Below are 23864 nucleotides of genomic sequence, written 5' to 3' on the forward strand. Positions count from 1 at the left end.
AACACTTTTTTTCATCTTTGGCTGTTTTTCACCTTCGCGCCAAAAAATAAATAAAATCTTTGTTTTTGCTCAAGCAAAAAAAAAACATAATGAATATTGGGATCGTGGGCAGGAAGAAAGGCGGAGACAAAGGATAAGTGAAAGAGTGGACAAGGTAAAATTACACTTAAGTTCAGAGCCTTTCATTGCTGTAAAAAAGCAATTAAAAATTATAATCTCATCAACCGTACGTCGCTCTATTCCGCAAAGTAAGTGAAATCGTTTAATTTTTCCCTCCTTCTTCAATAACATTTGTCATTAGGATAGTATTTTCATCAGTTGTATGTCACTTGATGATGCTTTAATGACATATTTGAGAATTTTTATTTAAAAACTTCTAAAAGATCTTTTTTTTACTAAATTATCTGTCATAGTCCTAAAAATTTTCTCTTCTTGCACAATTCTTCATCCACTGTTTCCAGCCGTGTTATTTGTTCCTGGAATCATCTTCATGGTAATTTCTTGTCATGTGCAGCAATTTACCACATTGTCAACTCTCTATTGTGTTTCGCCTTTGCCATTGGACATACATCGTGAAAATTAAATGCCCTTCTTGCTTGATTTTTTTTTATTTGGGGAAGAGAGCTACTGATACCCAGAGAGTTGCACTTTCTTGACTTGGCAATTAATTTCACGTCACTCTCCGGAGAAGGGCTGGACAGGAATTTCCATCACCATAAACTCTGAGGAAACAGCTTCTTCTGGCTCAATGAATTGGTTTCTGTGAGAATTTCTCGGAAGTTTTGGATGTTTCGCGAAATCTTTGTTCCATTTTTACCATTTGCAAGACCACACAGATTGGATTAATTATATTATGCAACTAAAGGAGTTTTGTGAAGAAGAGATTGACAAGATTGAAAAATTTCATGAAATTTATTGAGGAGTGAAACTTTCGTAGGTTATTTTTCTGAATATATTTTTAATATTATATAATAGGGTTATAACAAATATCTTGACTTTGTTATAATTCATTTCGTCATTGTCAATTTTCAGTAGTTGTAAAGCTATATATAGGCTGAGCGATATGAGACAGTGACATGGGATATGCGAAGGACCCTATATAAATCGAATTTGTAACTAAGAACACGATCTTTATATGCTCTTACGTATCTTTCCACACACTACAACTTTTTTTTTCATTTTTTGGGAACCTTTCTTATCTCAAAAGAAAGTCTGCAGCGGATTACAAATGAACAAGAATAGTAAAATATTCTTGGAAAATAAAGAAGTTTTGAACCATCTTGACCTCTTGGTTTTATTTAAAGGGATTTTAAATAGTCTAATTAGTGTAGTCTAATTACTGGTAATATGGCCTACGCCATGTTTGGTAAAGATTTTGTAAAGCAGGATGTATTTTTTGATCACTTTCTTTATATATGCAGCTTTTTATTCAAAATTGTCTTTATTGGGGTTATAAAAGAGAAAACACAGGGAACATCATACAAATCGGATTTATAAAACCCAGAAACTATTATATTACAACCTGATATACGTAAAGTATAGTAAGGTGGGATAACTGGTTTGTTTTCCGAAGAGTGCTACTTGAATGCTTGCTTTTGAACTGATGAAATTCTTTTTCACTTCTTCTAAATCCATAGAATTATTCAATGTTTCATTCAGAAACATAATATAAAAAAATATCAAAAATATTAAAAAAAAATTTATAAAATAATGATTATACTGAAATAAGTCAGCATGCACTAACTGGGTCGCATATTCGCCAATTCACTTTTAATTAAACTTTTAATTTAATTAAGTGAGTGTTATTTAATGGATAAAAATATTATTTTTGCTTTTTCTCAAACTTAGTTGTATTTTGTTACTGTAGTGACTATAATACGAAAATAAAAATAAAAATATTATTTTAAGTGGATTAGTCATAAACTATCCAGATAGCGAAGTGCCCGCATTAGCACACTTGACTATATGCGTAAAAAAATTAGGACCAAAAAGTGGAGTTTGAATAGTACCGGCAAAAGTGACTCAAAGCATCCTCTTTTATAGATGCTCTAAAAAAATATTTGTGCTTTCCTCAAAAAGTTCTTATAAGTCACATTTAATAGCTTTAAGACAGAGATTTCAGGGAAAAGGCGTCGAAGGTGATATAGGAATTAGATAATTAAATATTTAATTTTTATACAGAACTGCAGAACATTGGGTTACTTTTGCCGGTTATGAAAATCGTGTTACAGCACTAGTTCCTGTATTTCCATGGAGTAATATTATGTCTTTTCGATTGACCGAAACCGGAAATGTTCTTCATATCTACTTCACGGAATACATTAGATATATTGAAGATTACGGTTCAGGTTTCAAGCTACAGAAAAAGTATTTCGTAAAATTGTTGTTGTTGTACGAAACGCTTGTAAATCGTATAACCTAAAAGAAATGTTCGTAACATGATCACCTGATAAGCATTTTTTTTGTTCTTTTGCAAACATTTGTTCTTTCTTTTTCTTTGTCTGGCAAAACTTTACGAACAAATGGCCAAATTTTACGAATTTTTTTAGTGTATTTCCGAACATTTGCGAACAAATGTTTGTAAAAGAACAAAAAATACTCGTAAAGCGATGATTTTACGCATATTGTTTGTAAAGTTGGTAAATTTTAAGAAATTTCATGAATTTCCGCTTAGTGCGTAGTGCTGTGACATTTCTGAAATTTTACCATCGACAATGTGAAAAAAGTACAAACATTTACGAACTCTTTAGAGGGTTATATGATTTTCGAGCATTTTGCAAATCCCCAGCAGAAATTCACAAACATTTACGAACAATATTTTACGAATTTTTTATTTAGCATTTTTTTTGCATTATTTTAAACTTTTAAAGCGTTAAATATTACCACATTTGTAGTTGTGAAAGTATTACCTCCTTTTTTTCAATCTTCACAAAATTTTGCAAATTATGAACCCTAATTCACCCATCAGCTTTTCATTAATTTGAAGAATTGCACAGTAGCATTTCTAGGGGCGTTACCGTGTATAAATCGCTTCGTCTGACCATTGCATAATTGAGAATATGAAAAATCCCCACTGTTAACATAATGGAAAATATACAGAAAAAAAATCATCAACTATTGTATGGGATAAAAAGGAGATCAATGTCTCAAGATGATATCGGATATATCTTTTGATTTACTAACTTGTGGAAAAATTCAATGATAATTCCGCAGTGAAGAAGGGAAGTTAGCAATTCGTTTTGCTTTATATTTATTTATGTACAATTTCATTCGATAGAAGAAGTTCTTGGGTTATCTATTCTGCGTAGTTGGTTATATGTATTTTTTTTTTGTATCTCCAGAATGGCTAAACCCTTTCTATCTTGCTGTAGTTAATTCACCTTTTTGATATGGTGTATCTGTGAGAGTGTACATCGAAATTAATTCCAACAGACGTCAACATTTATGAAACGAATGCGCGTCTGTCAATTAAAATTGCAATTTATATAGCGTGTGTGCAACATTCACTTACATAAAGGAAAAATAATCATAATCCTTTGTTTGTCACTATGATTAATAGCACGATGGATTTTCTTGGCGGATGGTGAGGAGGAGGCAGCACTCAAATAGGCATTTTTTCTCCCTCTTTCCCTCTTTCGATCAATCACCTCATTTGGGGACATCGGAGAAGAAAGAAAATTAATTGTACGCCCCAATGCAACCAATTAGTAAAGGTTTCCTATGAGGTCATATTGGCTTGCAAATTGTGTGGATTGAGATCGAGACCCACCTACTCGAACCAGCAACTTCTTTTTGGGATCTTTGGAGTCTGCTCAAGAGACTCCATCGTGTGCCTAAGATCTACATACTGTTTCATACAATAATTTATATTTGATTAATTGACACGCTCCGTTTTGTATGTGAGCATGTAATACATCAATGTGAGCAACATTATTTGTCAAGAAGTTACTCGCAATCTTGCAAAACTAAGTATAAAGGGTGGCTAAATGGCAAGAATGATTTGATTTCTTGTAAGGTAAAGTGGTACAAGTTAGACAATAATGGTACAATTTGAATAATAGTACAATTTGTACAGGGCTTTTTTCTTGATAAATTTAGTACTTCATTTTTATTTGTATATGTTTAATGCTTTAGTTTTATAATTTGGTTCCTTGTGCTTAAAAACAAATTTTGTACTGTATTTATCAAGAAAAAAGCTATGTCCAACTTGTACCGGCGAATTGTCCAACTTGTATCACTTTACCCTAAACCGTATCAACTTCTTTCGTTTTGTCGAAAGCATACACGAAGGTTCAACCTGTTTGATGGACTACCCAAAAAATCAACATAGTTGAGACCAAGAGACTTCTTCTTTGTTCTTAATCATCGAGGTAGGGCTAAATGGAGTAGGGAAAACTGAGGCAGTAGTAAACACGGGGTAAGTGTTAGCGATATTTTTAATTAAATATGGAATTTCAGAGAACGAGACCAATATGAATTTATAGATAGTTTACGGATCCTTTTTTCTTGAACAACTTGTCGACAGAAGTCCAAGTAGTGTAGACACAAATTTCAGTAATAGAGAACCGATTGGGCGTCGGGGGATGGTGTAGACTAGAAAAAGGCATTTTTTCCCAAAGCTTTCGGCTCGGACTTTAAGCCTTCCTCACTGGCTGGGGTATTGGTTTGAAGTCCTAGCCGAAAGCTTTGGAAAAAACCTCCTTTTTCTAAGCTACCCTATCCCCCGACGCTTACCGGTTCACTATTATAGAAATTATTCAACGGAAAATACTCAAAATAAATATCAGTGTTTACAACTACTCCGTGTTTACTACTGCCCCAGTTTCTCCTAATTCGGAATTTTCAAATAACCTCAATATTTTTGAGGAGCAAAAGAAAAAGAAAACGAGGAAGTATTTTTGAGTTTAAAGCTTATTCTTCTTTGTGAACATTTTATTCGTTTTGAATAAAGAAATATTAGAATTTCCAATTAGAAATAATTTCGAATAAACAGATTTTACCGTTTCCCTGATCACAGAGTTTATTTGTGCTGAAGATTAGAGTCAAAGGCGATACTTCGATCGTTATGCTATTTTACAATCAACTAACTAGGGGAAAGTGCGCTACTTTTGGGCAACTCAAGCCTCGGATAACTTTTTTTTCTATATTCTTAATGGATTTGACCCATGGCTCTTTTCCGGAAATTTGAGGAAATGGACTAGCTCTTAAAATGTGATATTAAAATTAGGCAAGTTCTTAAAAAAAATTGAAGAAAATGGGTTGTTTAAAGGTTGAGTCGTCCGAAGGTCCGAATTCAATTCTCAGTCAATGAAAAAATACCACAATTTTACCTTAAATTTTACCTTAAATAAAAATACCTTAAATTTTAGTCATGTTTTGGTATTGATTTAACTATCCGGGTTTAATTTTATATAATATCGTGGAATTTATTTTAAGGTATTATAATAATTATGATTATAATACATAATGGGATTGAATTTTAGCGAATTACGGGATTGATTTTAGAACATTTCAAATAGATTTTAATAAAATTATGGCATAGATTTTATAAAATCATGGGATTGATATAGAAATTTGTGGGATTAATTTCAAAATAATGTGTCATAGAATTTTCTAACATCATGAAATTTACTAAAAGTATTATTTATTTATAATTTTAAAAAAATGAAATTGCAATTGTCTGCATTGTGGTATTCATTTTAGAACACTATGGGATTGCTTTTTATGGCATCGTTGCTATATTTCTTTCCGATTTACTTTAGATTAACATATGGTAGATTGTTAAAACATCATGACATTGATTTTAAGACATTGTAATGGGATTGACTTAAAGAGTCGTTTGATTAATTTTAGTACAATTTTGGATTGATTTCTAGAATTAATTTTGAACAAAATTGGAAGAAAATGGATGTTAAAAATCAATATCACAATGTTTTATATCAATCCCACAACCAATAGAAGGAATCTGGAAGAATGTCAAAACTCAATACCATTTATATTAATTTTGCATTATCAATACCACAATGTGACTAAATAATTTCCAAAATTTTTAAGAATTTATTAAAATAAGTTTCAGATTCTACACTTATTATTTTTGAGAAGCTTTTGTGAAGACTGAAATAAGAATGCTGGACACAGATAGGGTCGAAGGAACACGTCTTCGACAGGGAACCCCTATTAACACTTTTGTCAAAATCTTAAAATTTATTTAAAAATAAAATGAAAATAATATGACTTTTTTCCTTAGTCTACGTTTTCTGATAAGGATAGGTATTCAAATTTCGTATTCCAAATGGTATAGAGTAGGATGTCAATAAGTCCTGACAAGACTTCTTAAAGTGTCAATAGATATTCCTTTCACCTTATTCCTTCTTCAGTGGTATTGGTTCTACTGGCGTTTCCGGCAGTACACTTTCATTCTTCAATCTCATTCTAATCAATGCCCTACATTCTATTAAAATCAATATCACAATTTCATAAGCAACAACAATTTTGATCTCGAATAAAGATATTCTGGTATGTTTATGGGATTGGATTTATGGTATTAATCACAATTCCATGAGTATTAAACCATTGGTATTGCGATTGCACGGAAGTTTAAACTTATCAACAGCCTATTAGTAGAGGAAAGTGGGGCACCTTTGAAAGTGGGGTACCTTTGAAATTGGGATTTTTCACCTATTTTTAAATAAAATTGAGGCCTATCGTGACATAATTTAGCTGCACAAATAGATTGAGAAGCTAAATTACATTTTGATATGGCTCAGTTGCACTTAAATAGAGGGGAAAAATCCCAATTTCAAAGGTGCCCCACTTTCAAAGGTGCCCCACTTCCCCCTATGGCTCGTTACAAATTACTGTTGAGTAGCTGACACTGTTGATAGATGAATCGAACTAAGGACCTCTGCACTACAAAACCATTGCTTTATCAATTTTTTTTGAAAAAGTTGTGGGATTAAAATTCTTATGAAACTTCAGCGCAAATTACAGCCCTCAATAAAGTGCTTTGGAAAAAAACCTCAGAATTATGTAAAGATCCTTTAATAGTTGCCCTTTTTAATTTCGAACACTTAACAGCCCCTTGATGCGTTTCATTGAAAAATTGGTTGATTACGTGACGTGGCGACAAAGATTGAGTGAGGGTAGGTTTGTTGGGATGCAATTAACTTACCTCCTCGTAATCGAGACGGGCTGTTAGCGTGAAGACGCCGGTCTGGGGGTTTAGTGAGAAGACATCGTTCGCCCAGTCGGAGATGACAGTATAGGACAGCATGGAGTTGGCTCCCAGATCGGGATCAGTGGCCGAAATGATGCCCACTTGGTAGCCACGAGGTGCATTCTCCGGGATGTCGAAGGAATATGCTGGTTCCTCGAAGATCGGTGGATTATCATTGGTGTCTGTCACCTTTTTTGCACAATGCAACATAAAAAAAAGAGAAAACACAAGAAGTTGTAATTTGATTTGGACAAAGAAAGAGTCAGTGAGATTTAAATTTCTGATTATTATATCAAGTGACAAGTTGAGGGAATATTTATTTCTTCAAGAGACTTTCCTTACAAAGTTTTTTTTCTTCTGAACGTACAATGAATTGTAAAATACACGCAAAATATTTTCGTGTGTTTCATTTCGTGTCTTTTTATAAGGTCTATTTGGACCTTTTGTATTTATTTCAATTGGTTTGCCTTTCTGTGGTATTTTTTTGCCGGGAGTGAGGAAAAGACTTTATTAAATGACATCTCGTGAATGAGAACTACCAAAATATAAAACCAGCTATTACAAAGTATTTTACAGATGGAACAAAAACAATTTTGTTAAAATTAACCACCTATTTGGTGTTAATTTTTTTTTTCAAAGTTCTTCAGTTGGTCTCTCACCATTTTATTTCTTTTTATTTATTTTCCACTTCATACCAATATCAGATTTATGCGGGATTCAGGGCCTCAATGAGAGTGTTTCTTGTGGATAAAAATGAATTTTTGTTGGTCTTTTTCTTCAACTTTGCCTCTCAGAGATGGAAGGGGAAAACCGCATGTAATCTTCATCTTGACTTCTTTGACAGCCTCACATTTCAATAACACCACGTTCAATAACCGAGCTGTCTTTTTTCCTGGAGAATCTACCTATGAAAATATCTTATTAGAATAACTTTTCGAAGGTGTATTCGTGGACAAAAATATCTTTAATTTTATTAAAAAATAAATGTTGCTTTTTTTCTTGGAATGTATCTCTGAAATGGTTTTCTGCTTAACTTCCCGGCGTGTGAAAAACGGCATTCACGACTAATTTTCTATGTTAAATTTTTATTGAAAAATAACACTCTCAGACCGTTTCAAATACGTCGGTGGAATTATTGTTAAAAAATAAATGTAGATATGTTCAATAAATATGTAAATAGGCACAAGATGAAATCGGTAAACATAGTTGGATACTTCTCACGTGTAATTATAGAAATTCAAACGTGGAATAGTGGACGGATGCCGATATTAAATACGAAAGACTTCATCTGCAAGCGACGAACCCGATAATCATTTGCTGTAAACGGCGTCGTCGGTGTCTCTTCAACTGTTAAACGCATCAATTGCATGGATAATCTTCTGTGTGCGCCACTCTGGAGGATGGGTGTCCAGACAAATATTTTTGTACATTTGCCAGGAGAGAGGCACGATCTATGCAGGAATTGCTGGAGAAGAAATAGGCAGACGCCATACATGAAATATCATTTTTCCACTTGAACTGCCATGGCGAAGGGACGCGCAGAAAACCATAATCTGTTCAATTAATAACGCACTTCTGGCACCAACTGCTCTTGCAATGCCTTTTCAGTTCCATAGAGAACTCAACCTCTTGGTTGAAAGAGTTCTTGGACACATTTTATTTATTTATTTCTCACTGGCTATTATCGGTTTTATAAGGATGTCTTTTTTTTAAGTGCCTCTCTTTCCTTGAGTCGCTGGATCTTCTCCTGGCTCTTTTTTTGCCTCCACTGTCCCTGGTACTTCGTACAATTCACGAGTTATCTGTTATGTGGTTAATTTAATTGAAAGTGTATGGGAAAATGAAACGCAGTTCATGGTCGTAACCAATTGTGTAGGGCAAAGATTTTGTGCCTTTTTGTGTGAAATCATATCGAATGGTGTTCGTTCAGTGGCCCTTTTTCCCGCGAGATGAAGGGTTCGCGTGTTGCGCAAAAGAAAAATGCAAACATACGGGGGCGAAAAGGGCGAGGATTGTGCAAGAAGATGAGCTTAAGGGTCTTGTAGAGTGGAGTTTAAATGCAACAATCACACTCAATTCTTTCTTCTTCTCCTCACCCTCCGCCCCCTGCCACAAAATCCTCAATCGTTTTCTGGCCATGTATTTGTACAAAATGCATCTTTGGCTCAAACACCTTAAATTGCTGGTAGAACATTTTGGAATTCAATCTTTTAATTCGAATTAAATTAAGCACAATCGTAAAAGACCCTCAAGATGATTTACAATCCAAATGCATTTCTAATTGATTTCTCTTAAGGTTAAATCGTTGATGGAACAACCCCGATATTTGCATATTAAAAATTTGAAAATGGATGAAAAAAAATTACCAGGAAATACATAAAAATTTATTACATCATCATTATACTCAAACAACAATTACAAATTGGTTCCGCTTCATTCTTGCACAGCACCACGAGACGTGTCAAAAACATTAGAGCACATGTAGATAGCCCGTTGATGCCTTCTTTGCTTACTTTTTTCCGCAATCTTCTTCACACCGTCTAAGATTTATTGAGCCAACACTCTACAGAGTCCTTTTGCATAGATTTTTTCTCTTGATTGCACACATTCAATGGTTTGAGTTGTTTTGGATGTTTTTGAAGAACAAGGGTTATTCAAAAAGCGTGAGACCGATTGAAATATCTCAACTATTATACTTGATTTTAGGATTGGGATCACTACTAACTGGGAGCAAATATCATTATCCATTAAAGATTAAAAAATAGCCATTAAATCAAGCTTCGCAATTAGTTAATGTAATTTGGTATTTTAATATTGGATTGGTAGACCTTTCTTTCTTCACTGAGAAAAAAAAAGAGTGTGCGATTAACTTTTTTCCTCGTAACTTTAACACCTTTTAAGGGTAAAATCAACATAGAAAAGGGTAACTTTAACCCCCAATACACCTAAAAAGGGTAATATTTACACCGATTTTGGATCAATACTGCAGGGTAAAATTAACATTTCCGGAATGTTATTTTAACTTTTTCGGATTTCTCTGTGTTCCTTTCACTGAGTGAAATCCGAAAAAGTTAAAATAACATTCCGGAAATTCTAATTTTACCATGCATTATTGATCCGAAATCGGTGTAAATATTATGCTTTTTAAGTGTATTATGGGTTAAAGTTACCTTTTTTCGTGTTAATTTTACACTTCAAAAGGTGTAAAATTAACATTAAAAAATGTTGATATATTTTACACTTAAAAAGTGTTAAAGTTGCGAGGAAAAAAAGATAATCGCACCCTCTTTTTTCTCAGTGTTAATATTCTTTAGAATACATTTCGACAGCCGAAATTGGTAAAGACAACGCTCGAGGTTATTCTTTACTAGTTGTATTCGTTCGTTCAAAAAGAATGATAATAAGCTTTAACATACTAATATTTCATTGCAAAGTAGAATCAAGATTGATTAAAATATCCGATATCGAAATTTTGAAAACGGATTTCATTTGAACGAATCGTAAGTATGCCCTATTGTGTAAGTTCCACTTATTCAATGTTATTAAAATTAGTAAAATCGGTAAATATATTTTAACCACGAGGTTTCAGGAACTTTGTGTCCAAAAACGAACTTACGGCTTAGTAGCGAACTGATGGGAATGTAGTCTAATTTTGATTACAAATGCGTCAAGCGAACTCACGGATTAAGTTGTAAATATCTCCTGCACATTAGTTGATCAACTTAGAAACCAGGAAACTCAAAACAAGCAAGCCTGAATCAAAGATTTCTTTAAGAATAAAGTCATAAAGTAAGGCTTTTAAACTTCTAGAGAACCAAATCAGGAATTTAGGTTTATTCTTTTAAATTTAAACTTAAAATTTAATTTTTCTATAGTTAAATTTCAAGGCTTAGCAAGACTGAAGAAAATTAAGGATAGCTAAGTTATCCAATCTTGAACGTCTAAGGCAGAAACAAGGATTTTTATGACGCAAAATTATGGTAAAAAGCAAGACTTCTTGTGTGATCTTAAGAAATTAAGTTCGAAACTAAGGCTTTCCCTTTCCCGATTATTCCCGATACTAAATAAGAAAACAAGGCTTTTTACTATTCTGTAACTAAATTATTATTATTAATCGAATCGAGGCATAGAATTTACACAAGTCTTACTCAGTAACGGGCCGCGTCAATGGCAAGTAGACTTGCCGACATCAAGTCCCCTACTCCGCATGAAGCAGGGGAAAATGGACAAACAGACAAACACATAAGTAGAGGGTGGTTTGGATTACCCCACAGTCGCATAGGATGTCACATTCGGAAAATACCTAACGCCGTATATTGTCTCTCGATCGCTCTACGCCGCGATTTTTCCTTTCGTAACAAAATGAGAAAGAAAGGCTTCGAAATCAAGAAAAACTATATCGTAAAAGTGACTTCTTGGTATTCTCTAACTAAATAGGAGAACAAGACTTTCTGGTCATAAGAAATTATGTCCGAAAGCAAAGTTTTTTTTACTAAATTGGAGAGGAAGGTTTTCTGGTTATGACAAACCGTGCCATAACAAATTGGTTCTTGGTATTCCATAACTCGGAAAGGAGGGCTTCTTCACATTTCCGTATTTAAACGAGAACGTTTTCTAATCAGAAGAAACCAAGTCTGAATGCAAGGCTAAATCGTAATGCTACACTTTAAGATTATAAAAGCTGAAAGAGCAAGGCTTGTTGACAAACGGTAACTAAATGGACAGGAAGGCTTTCTGATTATAAGGTTTTAAAACGGAAATTATGGCTTTACTTAGGCTAAAACGGAATGAGAGAGAAAAGTATTACGATCGTATGAAGCTTAGCTACGAAAGAACGTTTCTTGACAAGAGTAGCTGACTCGGGTGCAAGGCTTTCCTGTCATAAAAAACTAAGTCTAAAAACAGAGTTCTTTTTATTCATTAATTTGGATCTTATGCTAGGCTTTTTGTCACGCAATACCAAGATAGAAACAAAAGCTTTTATGTGAACTTAACAAAAATCTTCATACTGACCTAGTTTAAGTTCAAACTGACTTAAGATCAGTGAAAAAAACCGGCATCAACTGAACAATTTTCCAGTTAACTTACCATTGGGCCACAGACTTTTCCAACAACCCACTTACCTATACTCTTCTATCTTATTATTTATTCTTTGGGATCATGAGTATTTTAATCTTGTGGCATTCTTTTTTGTCTCTTGCCGACCGTTAACACAAGGAATCCTATTTCACTATGGCGTGTCTCCGCCAACACCCTTTGTGTGACCAAACGGAAATCGCCCCATGGTGCGAAAGTGGAATTTCAGATTTTTTGATCAATCTTTTTTTCTTCCCTGGGATTTCTCGATCAAACCAAGACAAAAAGGAAATCCAAGAATTGAGGTGCAAAATGAGCCACAAGTGAGCCCTGTGTGTGGCTACAAAAGGGAGTTGAAGGGACGTTTTAGAGGTTAGCACAAGAAAGGTGGTTGGGTGCACAACAAAAAAGCTACCCGAGTGCATGTAAGTTGGTATAAAAACCGAAAAAAGTCTGCTTAATTTGTTTGGTCATCCGGGATACGGATCGCGTGTTCAAATCCACAGAGCAATGCATCGTTTTCAGCCGACATAAGACTTGAAGCAGGTTGGTGCAGGGCATAAGAAGCGAGATGGCTCTTGGTGAAGATGGTGAAATAAAAAAGAACAAATAACCCGCAAGAGGAAGATGGACAGGAGTGGTGAAGAGGAGAAGACTGGAAAAAATGGTCAGGCTTTTATTTATAAAATAATAATAAATTTTGCTCAAACGAATAGAGCCCCGCAGGTAGCTAGAGAGATGAAAATGACGAGGAACAGCTCTCCTCTGCCTCGCGATATTTAAGAAATAACACACAGTGATGAGAAATTTTAGTGGCAAAGAAAGCCTTCATGGGTTCTGGTGAGATTCTTCTCATGACACAGTTCTTCCCCCTTCGGCATCTTGGCAGAAAATATTCAATTTTGTAGTGTCACACAGGTGAGTGTGAGTGAAAGAAGCTGATTCACTTCGCCGTTGGTGTCTATCGCATTTCAGAAAGGGCCCCAAAATGAATCGGATTACATGTTATGTTGTCATTATTCACCAATCTTCAGCAACACGTTATTTATTTACATGACGCGGGTGTATAATATGCCAAAGTCGAAGGTATATGTTTGGCCTCAGATATGTGATAGCCTAGAGACAAGGTATTCGGATATCCCTTCTTGGGTTTTAGAGGGAATTTTTTCTGTTATGCTTCGATGTAAACATCGTCAAATAGCTCAGACCTCAGAGACACTCTTCCTATGGATTTTAAGATAAATTGTGTGGCATCTGATTGCCAATTATCATTATAGAATTAGGCAAAACCATAACGAATGTGTAAATTGACCTTCAAATTCTTACTCATCTGCACAGTGAATAATTCGTGGTTTCCCACGACAAAAAGTGTTTGATATTTTTGGAAATTGCTCAACAATTATTCTTATTAATTCAGTCTTAACCATTTAAGAACAAGTGGGACGCCGGTGGCCCAAAAACAAAAACAATTTTTTTGACTATAGAAAGTTATTTTGTCCTCTAAATAGTCCGAAAAATTAGTTTCTATTTTTGGGACACCGGTGTCCCATTCGTCTTTAACGGGTTAAGACGCTTTTTGAATAACCCTTGTTCTTCCAAAACAGCCAAAACAACTCAAACCAATGTATGTGTTCAGTCAAGAGAAAAATCTATGCAAAAGGACTCTGTAGAGTGTTGGTTCAATAAATCTTATAGACAGTGTGAAGAAGATTGCGGAAAAGCTTTTTGATCAACGGTTTAATTTGAATTTGAATTGACGAGACCAATAGAAATTGAATCTCCCAAACCCATATTACCTATCTAGAAGACAAATTTTAATTTAAAATATCTCATTTAATTTAATTTAATTAAGATTCTTAGGAAAGATCTTGAAGAGTTTCGATTTTAGAAGTAAGTGAGGCAGTATACAGAAGGCTCTCTCTCAATCGAGCATATGGGGCAAAATGTCATCCAAATTATCGAGAGATTCGGGCGTCAAAGTCGTTGTAAATTCCACAAACAACATTTAATTATAAAAAAAACACGATAAAACAAGAGGAATTATAGCGAATTTGAACAAAATTGCGACAAAATCAAACGTGAAAATTAACAACAAATTTCTTTGCCCAATTGAAAAAGAGTCGATTGAGCGAGAGTCTACTGTAACACATAAACTGGAAATTAGATTTTCGGAGCATATTTGAAATATCCTCTTAAAATATCCTGCATGTAAAAAAAATGGATTTATTAAAAATAGTAAAAATAATTTTTAATTTTCTCTGTCAATTGAAATGAACACAATTTCAACCGTGCATGTGAAAGTATGCAAGTTGCTGTTAACTTCCTAAACTTCTTCAGTAGATAAAATTGTTCTTCATGCACTTAGGGAACTTAAAACAAAAATTAGGGGAGGGTGGGGCAGTTTAACGACGGAGCAGTTTCAATTTTTGCATATTCTTCTCATCTCTTTGAAAAAATTGGGATAAAACCTTTATGTTATTGAAGACATAACTGAAACCCATATTCACAAAATTAATTAATTCGTTGTAAAAGTAATTAACTTGTTTGAGTTCTGTAATTGATTTTATAATACTGCATCAAAATGAAACTTTTTGTAATGTTTTATTTTCAACAATTTCTGAACTATTGCACTTATCTATCGAAGTAACATAATTGTATTAAATTACTAGTGGTTTTATCATTATTATAACGCATTTAGCGTTGAACGAAATCTAAGACGGTTCTCATAATTTTCATTTGAGTTCCGACAGTTCGTGAGGGGCAGTTTCATGCAAGCATACGGAGAAGTTTCCAGTGTCTAACAATTTACTTTTTTAATCAAAATTAACTTAAAATGATTATTGAAAACGTTTTGTAGCTGTTTTTGTCGATAAAGTTCGAAATTATGGAAAGTAGTATTTCTTAAAAGTTCCTGAAAAATTAAAAAAAATCTTTCAGTGTTTTTTAAGTGCTTAAAAATGATGAATTTAATCGTTATAATATCTTTTCAGAATGTTTTCATCAAGGTATTGTAAATTTTTTTAGTATTATAAAAATTCAAGACTTTAAAGTACTGTTATAAAACTGTTATACTAAGAAGGACATGTTCTAAGGCAGAGGTGTGCAAGAACCGTTGAAACCGAATAAACGTCAAAATAAGTTTGTTCTGGTAGCGTTTTGACCATTGATTTACATGTTTCATTTGACGTTTATTCGGTTTCAACGGATCTTGCACGCCTCTGTTCTAAGACGATATAATGATCCAATAATGTGCAGAATTAGCTTAGCACCACAAAAGACATTTCTTTCGTACAAAACTTCAAAGAAAATTGCTCAATTAATGAGAAATAGGCTTGGAAATCTTCGGCGATATTTTATTTTCTCTGTATGATCAATTAGTGTTCAAATTCTGTTATAAAGCTCTTTTCGATTATATTTTTAGGTTTTAGAGTCTTAGAAGACTACAAAATAGTAATTTTAATCAATTCTGGTATCGCAAGTTTCCTATAAACACGTTTTATCTTTCTCAAAGATTGCCTCATATTTATCTTGAAATTGCCCCGCAATGGGGAACTTTCACAAATTCTGCCTTTCAAGTGAAATGAATTTTTCCACAATAGACTAATGAATTTAAAGGATTATTGTTATTATTTTTATTAACCCTAAAGCCCCAAAACCCAACTGTAATTCACAGAATACGCAAAGTTTTACTTCTGTTTATCATCTTTTTGCAAAATGGTCTCGAAATACATTTTGCAGTTTAGAAGTAAAACTGCCCCACCCTCCCCTATCAAAATAATTTTTGAATAATTTCTAGTTTAATGATTTATCTTTATCGTGAGGTCACTAGAAAATTTTCAATACTTTTCACTCAAATAGGTAGGAAAAATTGTGAGTTAAACAGCTGCCTTTGCGAAACTGCCCCACTGTCCCCCACTGCTAATTTTCTACTTGAAATATAAATAAAATCCTTACCTGAATGGTTATCGTGGTCTCAGTGTACTGCACTCCATCTGTGACTCTCACAATTAGTTTGTAGACATCCTTGATTTCCCTGTCGAGGGAGTCCCTGAGCTTCAGGATGCCAGTATCACTTTCCAAGGAAAATTTATCATCATCCCCAGAGATGAGAGCATACGACAGAGTGCCAATAGTGTCGGGATCAGTCGCTCTCAGTGTTGCTACGGACTGTCCAGCTCCCAGATCCTCAGACACGGAAAATGTCAGTGGTAGGTCCCGAAAAGTAGGAGGACTGTCGTTTTTATCCAGAACCTGAAGTCGAACCTGAAAATAAAATAGAGCACGGTGTTAGCACGTAAAAAAAAACAATCTCAGCTCAATATATTCAATGCTGTTTGAATGAGGCTTGGTGCGAATGGGAGTAATCATTCAAATTATAACTTTTTAATTGAGGGAATTCATTATCGAGGTGTGTGCTTTTCTTGCACCATCACCGTATTGGTATTGGGTGAAGGGAAATGAAATTAAATTGCACACGGATGCAGATGTTTGAAGTATCTGGAAAGGGAATGAGAGACGAATGGCAAGAAAGATCTTCCATAAGCAGTCAGTGCGTTAGTAAATTGAAGAATGGGATATCACCGGGAGAAAAATTCTTGTCCCATGGAGAAAATCTTTCTGGCCCGGATTCCCATTGTGTATTCTACTTGGCCATCAGTCATCATGGTGATCATCATGTCATGGATGGGAGTGTGTGCTGGAGCGAAAGAGTCAAATGGGAGGCAATGGATGGGGCAGGGGAGAACGCAAAAAAAAATGAATCCAAAACATTGTAGACAAATAGCGAAAATTCCACTCTTGACGTTGGGATCTTTTTGTCTTCTCCACCTCTTGTCCAACTTATGGAGGTTCTCTCGCGAGCTCGTTTGTGCATGTTTGGTATCATGAGAGGACCCGGAGGAAGTGACATTGACATGCTGGCCGGCAAAATGAGAGGAATGAGCTGAGATAGAATTTCTAACTAGATGTTCATTGTATTACAATTTAGCGTATTAAAGGCGAAAAGGCAATGCCATCGAAGAAAATTCACTTCATGTCTTCTACTCCCGAAGAAAATTCTTTTAGAGTTGTGAGTTGTGAAAGATGACATGTGAGTCGGAGAATTTTTGGAGGTTCATACTCAAATGGGCAAGCAAGGGATTAAATGGTAGAGCACTCGCTCTATTGATGCAAATCTCCTGGATCGGAAACCCCTTCAATCACCAGAAATTTTCTAGTATTGCATGGTAACCTTATCATTCATTTGAATCTTTTCTACAAGATTTCGAAAAAATACAAAATTTTCCAAACTATCAATTTTAGCCGAGATTCACCATGGGGTATTTTACCAGAGAGTTGGGAGATTTTAGCCTATAAACAAACCACTAGGGGATATATCACTATCCTTATTCTAGCGCATAGTCCAAGAAGAAATGTAAGAATAACTCTGTGACAATACTCCAAGTCTGACCTAAGCCAGCTTCAGACCTAATACTTAGACCGTGTTCACACTAGAGGTTTAGCCCAGTTCCCGAGGGTCTCAAAACCTTGCACAGCAACCGATTTTATTGATTTTTCAAAATGTAATAGGTCATTTGCCCTTAATAATCCAATCCTAAGTCAAAATTTTCCGAAAAATCTTGACTGATAAGAAATTATAGCAGTTAAGTCTTATGGCTAAGCCTTAGGTCTGAAGCTCGCATTAACCATATGGCTTAACTACTCTAATTTCTTACTAATCAGTATTATGACAAAATTTTACTTAGGATTGGATTATCAAAGATGAAAAGCCTATTAAACTGAGAAAAAAGAGGGTGCGATTAACATTTTTTCCTTAGAACTTTAACACTTTTTAGGTGTAAATATATATCAACATTTGTTAATGTTAATTTTACACCTCTTTAAGGGTAAAATTAACATGAAAAAGGGTAGCTTTAACCCCTAATACACCTAAAAAGGGTAATATTTACACAGATTTTTGATCAATACAGCAGGGTAAAATTAGCATTTCCGGAATGTTGTTTTAACTTTTTCGGATTTCTCTCAGTGTAGGTTCTCAAAACAGCGATGAAATTGTTCGCTATTTAAGATTTTGAGACCTTCGGGAACTGATTAAACCTCTATAGTCTGAAGACCGCTCTACTTAAATTTCATTAAATAAATATTGAATTATCAGTTAGTTTATTCAACCCTTAAATTTCCAATTGGCTCACAGTCCTAGGAAAAAGCCTTCGAGACTCTTTCCAACAAGATGGATGGATGGCTAATGATGAATTGTAACTGTTTCCGCAATTTGCCGGGAAACACATTTAATATGCCTATAGAGTTTCTCTTGGATGATTTGAAAGTAATTTAAAATATATTGGTTTGTGTCTTGTGGGCGTTATTCACGTGTCTCTCATCCAACATTACAATGTAAATGGCAAAATGGAGTAATCATGTGGCAGCTGCAGATGTAGAAAATCCCGCGTGCAATTTTGTGTGCTAAGGATACACAGGGTTTGGGGGGAAGGGAGCTGCGTGAAAGACTTGAAGAGTATTTGAGGAGTTGATCCCTAATGAGATCATCATTCATTGTCTCAAATATTCACCAAGGGCAGAGCTTACATCCCGTGCTAAAATGGGGAGACGCACAGGGGAAAATGCCAAAGTGTTTCTACCATCAATTACAATATCCGTGGCTGAATGTTGGCATCCGGCATCCCGCATCGCAAAAATCCAATTGCAAAAGGCATCAAAAACATTTTTTTTTGCCTGGGAAGATCCCGCAAAAGTGTTATATGTAGTTGAGACAAAAAAAGGCAATTACAATATTTCCAACACTTTTTTTGTTCCTCGTCAAAGTTTCATCCCGTGCACTTGAATTTTCGGTGTGCATCAAGAAGACGAAGGGCAATCTCTCTTTATGAGATGGAGCAAAAATTGACGGCACGCACCCCTAAGCCAAGTCCCATCGCGGAATTGCCGATGTGGTTCCCATAAGAGATCAAATAATAAAATTTTTGCCCTTCTTTTTATTCCCTGTTGCACTCCTTTCGTCCAACCAACATGTCAGCTCAGGGAAAAGCATCTCAGACATTAATCATTTTTCTTCACTCGCTTACAATTACATGTGGTGTCTTTAAGACAGGCACCATGTGCACTTTATACTCTGGGATGTGTTTGCTGATCTCCCAAATTGAAATGTTGAGCTCCAACCCAAAAATTTTTGATCTTGCATGCATCAGCATTTGTACATTGAATACCAATTTTGAGTAAAGTCTTTTGGAGAGCTGATTTAGGTCTGTCGGATTCAACTTAAAATTTAGGAGACCTAAAATTATTTCTGAAGGAAATTGATTAACCGTTTGTCAAGGCGGGATAATAACTTTTTCTCTTATTCTGAAGAACGAAATAATCATTAAGATAATTCAAAATGTGCAAAACGGATTGTTTGGTTAGGACTACCGTAAATGCGACAGACTGGGCCCCAAGGAGTGATTAACGCTTCAATCATTTGCACCGGGCAGGATTCGAACTCACAACGGTAACAATCGAGGCAATTGGGTCAGGAGTCGCATCCTCCTAGAACAGTACCCGAGAAGCATTTTTTTCTTAATATAGTCTTATAGAATTCCCTGAGTAAGGCATTATAGAACCAAAATTCTTTTTATTTGCTTATAACGCTCTTGGTTCCAACACTGAGACTACAATAAGCAGCGCACTCTTAAGGATCTTCGAACTCAAAATTCTCACTTTAAGTCTTTTGAAAGTGCAGTAAAAGACTTGTCTAATACTTGGTTCTATAAGGCAGCTGTTTTGCTTCTTGGGTACGTTCTTACCACGGAAATCCCTTAAACAAATTATGACGTAGCACTCTAATTCTATTGGTATTTCCATTTGTATTCAAACAATAAAGTTCCATATCTTTACCTTATTATATAACCTTTAAACGGAAAATTAGTTCTCAAAATTTCGTATAAAAGACACCCTACTACCCTCCGATACATGACTTTCGGGAATTTAAAATTGTGTTCATTACACAGTAAAAAATCGTGTAAAAAAAATAACGTGTAATTTCCAAATTACCACTAAAAAAATTGTAAATTTTAATTTTTACCACTATAAAAATGGTAAATTTTGTGTAAAAAATAATTTGTGTAAAAATTTTCAGCGTGTAATTCAAAAATTTAATTTTACCACTATTCAAGTGGAACTGTGTCACTAAAAAAGTGGTAAAAATTCCACTGCGTGTAAAATTTGATGCGTGTAATTCAAAACGTGTAAATTCACCATTACAGTTTGACAGCTGCAGGAAGCATCCATATCGGTGAGTATTTTCTCCTGTTTTTTGAGTTTTTATGCCCTAATTTTGATTAAAGAAGATCAAATCCTTTAAGAAAACAGTGAAATACATCATCTCAGTGCGGATTTCAACGTTTTATTGCGAGAAATTGTGGAAAAAAACCAATGTGAAATTATACCGTGGTGCTTGGCGTCACTTTGAGTGTTTCTGTCCGTATTTTGTCCAATTTTTCTGTCTCAAAGGGCATATTTTGGTCAGTGGTGGCCCCCAAAGTAGCCCCAAGTGTGATCATCATTCCTATAATAGTGAAATCCTTTAAAAATACGGTGCGAAAACTTGCATTTATTTCAATGGATTTTGAACATGTTTCAACTTGTCACAACTCCACATATTTTCTCCGAAATAGACGATTTCCCTTAGTGTTTTGTACTGTGGAGCACTCCTGTGATCTTTTAGTGGATCCATAATGCATCCCACAGTGATCCGCACATATTTAGGTGGTTTATCTTGAACTTATTTTTCCATTGTGGAATCTGGAATCCCTCCCGCGCTTCTGTCATTCCGGGAACAATTTCCCTTAGAGCCGTAATTGTGGGGCACACCACTGACAATCTGTGACTTCCACGGTTTCTACGGCAATACCCTTTTATACAATTGAGTTTATTTTATATTTACAGAGCAAAGTGGATCATGGGGATGGACCACAAGACGAGAAGAGGGTCTGAAGGTTGACTAAACAGCAGAAGACGAAATGCAACAATGATTAAGGAGGTGAAGGAGGAATAGTTGGTGGAGCAGTGAAGACAGCCAACAGCCCCCTAAGGTTATAGTTTTTTTCTTTAATGTTCGTCTTGTCTCAATCTTTTCACGATCGTTTAAATATTGTTCCCGGAATAACAAATTTTCCTTTTCAATCTCTTATATTTTGTAACATATTTTTTTACAGATTTGCCCCCAAAGTCACATCTTCTTCGGGACATCAGCTGTTTAAAATGAAGGAATCTGAAGGGAATGGAAAATGGAGGAGCAAGGAATAGAGCGGTAGTATCAAAATTGTTATTTTGTAAATGAAATTAATATTTTGTATAAAAAAAATTACAAGGCAATAAAATTACACGTTTGAAATTACAAGTTTTTATATTTTACACGCAGCACTTTACACAAAATTCAAGGTTACATTCTACATATTACACGGAAAAAATTACACGCAAAAGATTACTCGCTGAAAATTACACGCTAAAGAAATTACACGTTTCCCAAAATTACCACTAAAATAGTGATGCAAAAAATTACCCACTATTTTAGTTGTAATATTTTTTTACTGTGTAGGTAAGCAATGTTGGAAGTCAACCGTAATACCCTAAACACACTTACGACTTAAGCCGAGAGACGAATTAGTGGAATATTATGGAAATGTAGTTTAATCATTATTTTGAATATAATTACGCTAAGTCGTCTTTCGGCTAATCCTCAGGTCTGTCGAGGTCTTTAGGATAATGTAGTACGATGTCAAATTTGGAATATCGGTCTTAGAATTCTTGTTCTGCAATTAGTTGCTATTGGCCAACGTTTTAGTCCTTGGTTGGGACCTACATCAGAGCAACAACGTAGGCCAGCAATAACTTATTGTAGAACAAGATATAACTGCTCTCCAATTGAGTTCGAATAGTAAAATCTACGACCGATATTCCAAATTTGACATTACGATAGCATTTCATATTTTTCTATTTAATTGATAATATCTTGTATCCGGATTTGTAATGAAGATAACTTGAATATAACTACGACTGTACTATATTTTACCACAATTAAGTTACCACAATATTAACTTATTTACGATAAAGCATAATTAATTAATTTATGGAAAAATGGGGAGGAGTTCCACGCAAGCAGACATTGGAAAATAAAGTATTTTAGGATCAACATTTAATTTTTAATTATTATTTAATTGCGCTGTATATTTATAGAGCCCTCTAGTAGATTAAAATATAATATAATCTTCTTCTTAATTATAATATTAATTAAATTAATATTAATTTTGAAATATAACATTTTATGTTGAGCATGATCATCTAAAAGTTCGTTTGAAGTTTCAAGTTTGCAAAAGCACTGCTGTGTTCTTCACTTTTGGTGTTGCTTTCGGTACAAGTGGATGACATAAAACAGATGGTTTGGTCAAGCTCACAAGCAATGATCACAGAGAATTATTGCAATTGACCCAGCACTTTGCACCGTGATACTATAAAATGCAGACTCGTTTGGGATTATTATTGAGTGTCTGCCGCCTCCATAAGCTTCCTCGTGGAACTGTGGTATTGATGGCATAGGAAGAGGAACTCTTGTATGTGTATTGATTGCAAAACCTCCAGGCCATGCGAAAAAGATATTCTGATCTTTTTTTTTTTTTTAAATGCTTCTCTTGGTGATCTCTCATCTCTATCCCTTTTATCCTCACAGTCAATTTCATCTCCCTCTTACCACATAGGGCAATGGGGTTTTTATTAATAACACTATGCAACACGGTTTTTTTAACGGAGATCTCACATGGTACGTTTGATAGAGTCAAGTCCCCTGATTAAGAATCTGGTCTTGGTTTTGCTCCTATACGTAACAATTTTTTTTATTAATACTTTTATATTTTTTCTGCTTTGCCTTACATTATCCGTTATATCTCAGGTTCTAGTGAACGGAACTTGAAAAGTGTGGGTGCGTTGGAAAGCTCATTAGTCGAGCTTCAATTTTGATTATAACAAAAAACCTTGTAAAACCACTCCTTCGGGGTGTAAAATTGAAGTTTCTCTAAAAATTACCAAAAAAATGGTCCTAAAGTGAGGTTTGAAAAATTTGTATAAAATAAACTAAACAAAATATTAAAAATCCAATGATACCAGGTGATAGGCCACACTTAGAACTACAATTTTGTTCATCTGAGACATCGGGCTCCGATCACTCTAAATGCCTCATTTGTTGGTTTTTGTCATTTTCCAAAAATATGAAGTACCTATTTTAGAGCAAATTCCCTAAACATTTCTGAGAAAATATCTTTTAAAATTTATGTGAAACATACATTAAATGTGGAGATTCTTCTTTGAATCGATCGGGGGACCATCAACATGATTTTCATTTACATCCCAAATCAACCCTCAATACGAAGCTCTCAGTTTACCTTTTAAGAATACAATTTTTGTTTCTATTTATTTCTATCCATCCATCTAATACTATTTTTAGTAGAGGTTAATTTTAAGTGAAAGTACGATCTAAAGTCATTGAAATATGTTCGCGAAATGTCCGCTGATACTTTTTCTACTT

At 34.6% G+C, this 23864-nt stretch overlaps 1 protein-coding gene and 1 long non-coding RNA gene across 2 annotated transcripts in view; one reads left to right on the forward strand and one right to left on the reverse strand.

Moving 5' to 3' along the window:
• LOC129807668 (cadherin-related tumor suppressor) overlaps window positions 1-20174 on the reverse strand; it is a 92138-nt gene extending 71964 nt beyond the window's left edge. Inside the window, exons 1-3 of the mRNA XM_055857089.1 lie at window positions 20127-20174; window positions 16247-16555; window positions 7172-7405 (exon numbers count right to left, since the gene is read on the reverse strand). Coding sequence (XP_055713064.1) covers window positions 7172-7405; window positions 16247-16555; window positions 20127-20174 — 591 coding nt within the window. The remainder of the gene's footprint in view (window positions 1-7171; window positions 7406-16246; window positions 16556-20126) is intronic.
• Window positions 20175-20294: 120 nt separating this feature from the next.
• Window positions 20295-21870, forward strand: LOC129807669 (uncharacterized). Its single transcript, XR_008752301.1, has 3 exons — window positions 20295-20579; window positions 21233-21378; window positions 21502-21870. It is a non-coding gene; the product is annotated as an uncharacterized LOC129807669 (long non-coding RNA).
• The last annotated feature ends 1994 nt before the right edge of the window (window positions 21871-23864 follow it).

This window comes from Phlebotomus papatasi, chromosome 3, assembly GCF_024763615.1.
Source record: "Phlebotomus papatasi isolate M1 chromosome 3, Ppap_2.1, whole genome shotgun sequence".
Taxonomy (NCBI): Eukaryota; Metazoa; Arthropoda; class Insecta; order Diptera; family Psychodidae; genus Phlebotomus; species Phlebotomus papatasi.